Below are 3414 nucleotides of genomic sequence, written 5' to 3'. Positions count from 1 at the left end.
ACGAGGCATCACAAGAACGTTTCACCAGGCAACGCCTGTCAACTGCTGTTTGTGTATGAGAAATCGGTTGGAAACTTTCCTCATGTCAGCACGTTGTAGGTGTCGCCAGCGGCGCCAACCTTGTGTGAATGCTCTGAAAAGCTAATCATTTGCATATCACAGCATCTTCTTCCTGTCGGTTAAATTTCGCGTCTGTAGCACGTTATCTTCGTGGTGTAGCAATTTTAATGGCCAATGCTACAGAAATTGGAAAGCAAACTGGTGTGTCATTGGATGGTGTTGAAATTATGGAACAACTGGTAAAATTGCTAACACTGATCACACTATCAACTGTAGTTCATATTACAGTACATCGTCCCTTATCAATGGTGTCTTTCTCTCCTATTCGTCCACTGGTGTGCTGTTGATTACCACATAATGACTGACTGGCGCCACTTGGTTAAGATGGAGATAACCTTGGATATTTGCTACTTTTCGCTGTAGAGTGTCGGATTAATTGCAGAGGCCGTCTCCTTCAGACAGTTGTTCGGAAGTATTCCTAATTGCTACAGACTCATCCTATTTCAATATGCAGCAATCCCCTCCACATGTTTTTCTTTTTCACCAATAAGATAGTAGTACCTCTTTTTATTTCCGCAATTCTGCACGGGTTGTGAACTGCACCTTCTGGCAATGGTCAACACTCGAACAGTAATCATGTGGCTTACTTATTTACTGTTGGTACTGTTGGATCATAGAGCAGCAGTAAAGACCTTCCACCTGGTTCTGTTGGCAGCCAAACATTTCACATCACTCCATGTTTTACCAGCTTTCAAAGCTTCTTCTTCCACCGTTCTTTTCCATGTTTTTTTCAGGCGGCCACATCTCCGTATTCCTTGTGGGTTGCAATTCAGTGCTGCCTTTTCAACAGCTCCCTGTTGTTTGCGTATTGTGTGACCAATCCACCTCCATTTTCTTTCCTTTATTTGTCCATGGATTGATCGCTAGTTTGTCATCTCACACAATACGTCATTTGATATAACATGTGGCCACCTCACATTTATAATTGGCTGAAGACACCGGTGTATGAAAACTTGCAGCTGGTTTAGAATCATGCTTGTTACCTTCCATGTTTCGCAACTGTACTGGAGGACCGACTTTACGCTGCTATTGAACAAGCGCAGCTTGGTTCGTCTCGAGATGTTCTTATTACTCAACACAGGGTACAGTTGCACAAAGGCTCCATTTGCCTTCCGTATCCGACTCATTACACCCTCCTCGGCCGCTCCATCTTTACAGACGGTACTTCCTAGATATACAAAGAAGTCTACTTGTTCCAATTCCTTTCCATACACTGTTAGCTTAGATTGTTTTTCAGATCACATTCTCATTTACTTAGTTTTTTGAACATTTATTTTAAGTCCTGCATTTTCTGCTTCCTTTTTCGGTGTTTCCAGATTTTCTTCCATGTCACGCAATCTCTGTGAGGGCAGACAGATATCGTCAGCAAAGTCAAGGTCTTCAATCCTGTCTTGCATTCCCCACTGAATACCTCTTCTCCTGCCATCAACAACACTTTTCATTGCGCTGTCCAGTACCAACAAGAACAAGGTAGGTGCCAGAATACATCCCAGCCTCACCCCAGCATTTGTTTGGATAGATTCAGTAAGTTTCCCATTGTGTAGCACCCTACATTCATATCCATCATACATGGCTTTAATAATATCTATTATCTTAGATGGTATTCCATATTCTTCCAAGGCATGCCACATAACTCTCCTATTGAGAGAGTCAAATGCCTTTTCAAAATCAATAAATGTAAGGTAGAGTGTGTTCTGCCAATCCGCACTCTGCTCAAGTATTATACGCAGTGTGTTGATGAGATCGACAGAACTTCTGTGCTCTCTAAACCCAGCTTGCTCTTTTCTCAGTCGTGCTTCGACTGGGTCCTTGATACGATTTAGCATCAATCTACAGAGTACTTTACTTGGTACAGATAGGAGGGTGATGCCTCGCCAGTTATTACAGTTGGTAGTATCCCCTTTCTTTGGCAACTTAATAATCAGCCCTTCTTTGCAATCCTTTGGTATTTTATCTTCTGACCATATCTTCTCAAACAATGGATGCAGTAGATTTACAGTGGTGTCAATGTCTGCTTTTAGCACCTCGGGTGCAATATTATCCATTCATGGAGCCTTCCTGTTCTCTATCTGTTTCAGAGCTATTTTAATTTCAGTCTTAGCTGGTGTGTTTACATTGATTCTGTTACTGGTATCTGGAAAATTCCGTTGCCTCTCCCTCTCTTCAGGTTGCTCTCTGTTTAAGACTTCAGAAAAATGTTCTCTCCATCTTCTAAGTTGGTCTTCTCCTGTCATCAACAGTCGACCCTCCTTGCTTTTAACAGGCCTGTTCTTGTTGAAACCTTTTTTAGACAACATTCTAGTGATGCAGTACAGTTCATTTGTATCACCCCTTGCTGTAGCTGTCTCTGCTCTCAGAGCTTGCTCATCCATCCACTTTCTCTTAGCATTCCTCACACTCGTCTTTATTTGAGAGTCAGTTGCTGCATACTCAGCTTGCATTCGAGTTTTCTGCTGTCTTGTTTTACTCGTATTTAGTTTTGCCTTAATCTCCTTCCTACAGCTGATTAAATTCCATGTACACTCAGACATCCAATCTTTCTTCAAATGGTTTTTAAAGCCAAGGACCTGTTTGGTCACATTGCAACAGACGTTCTTAATCTGAGTCCATGTATCATCAACAATATTTTTACCATTTTCCTGTGCTTCTTGGAGCGCCTCGTAGCGGTTCCTTAGCTCAATACAGAAAGGTTCTTGTTCTGCTGTTATTCTAAGTTTTCCCACATCATATTTTTTGTTCCGCTGTTCGAACTTTCTATTTGTAGCCACGACTTTTAGTCTAAAATTTGCAACAATAAGGTGATGATCACTGCCAGCATCAGCCCCACGTTTATTTCTCACTTTCATCAATGACCCTCTAAATTTTTTGCTTGGCACTATATGATCAATTTGGTTTTCCGTTCTGTGATCAAGGGATACCCATGTAACCTTATGGCAACTCTTGTGTGGGAATAATGTACCTCCAATCACCAAATCGTCACTGGCACAGAAATTTGAAAACATATCCCCATTTTCATTCATTCCTCCGATACCGTGGACTCCCTTCACATGCTCTAGGCCTTCATTGTTCTTTCCAACTTTTGCATTTAGGTCTCCCATAATAATCAAGATGTCTCTCTTACTGGTACTTCTAATGGTGTCACTTAAGGAGAGGTGAAACTCTTTTATCTGTTCAGTATCTGAGGTTTCTGTAGGAGCATAGCATTTGATAACGGTGACATTTCGAATGTTTGTCATAAAACTTGCTGTCAGTAGTCTTTCTAAAACCGGCTTCCATTCCATAAGGCTCTTTTTC

The 3414-nt window shown here is 41.5% G+C and overlaps 1 protein-coding gene across 1 annotated transcript; it reads right to left on the bottom strand.

The window, feature by feature from the left end:
• Nucleotides 1-2165: 2165 nt before the first annotated feature.
• On the bottom strand, nt 2166-2966 carry LOC124722461. Its single transcript, XM_047247619.1, has one exon. The coding sequence runs from the start codon at nt 2964-2966 to the stop codon at nt 2166-2168; it is 801 nt and encodes a 266-aa protein (XP_047103575.1).
• Between the last annotated feature and the right edge of the window lie 448 nt (nt 2967-3414).

This window comes from Schistocerca piceifrons, chromosome X (assembly GCF_021461385.2).
Source record: "Schistocerca piceifrons isolate TAMUIC-IGC-003096 chromosome X, iqSchPice1.1, whole genome shotgun sequence".
Lineage (NCBI taxonomy): Eukaryota > Metazoa > Arthropoda > Insecta > Orthoptera > Acrididae > Schistocerca > Schistocerca piceifrons.
The sequence above is the reverse complement of the archived record's forward strand: the minus strand, read 5'-3'. Positions and strand labels throughout refer to the sequence as shown.

What these genes read in the sequence shown, in the direction of transcription:
- LOC124722461 (XM_047247619.1), bottom strand. Translation starts at nt 2,966, where the DNA reads ATGAAAGTGAGAAATAAACGTGGGGCTGATGCTGGCAGTGATCATCAC.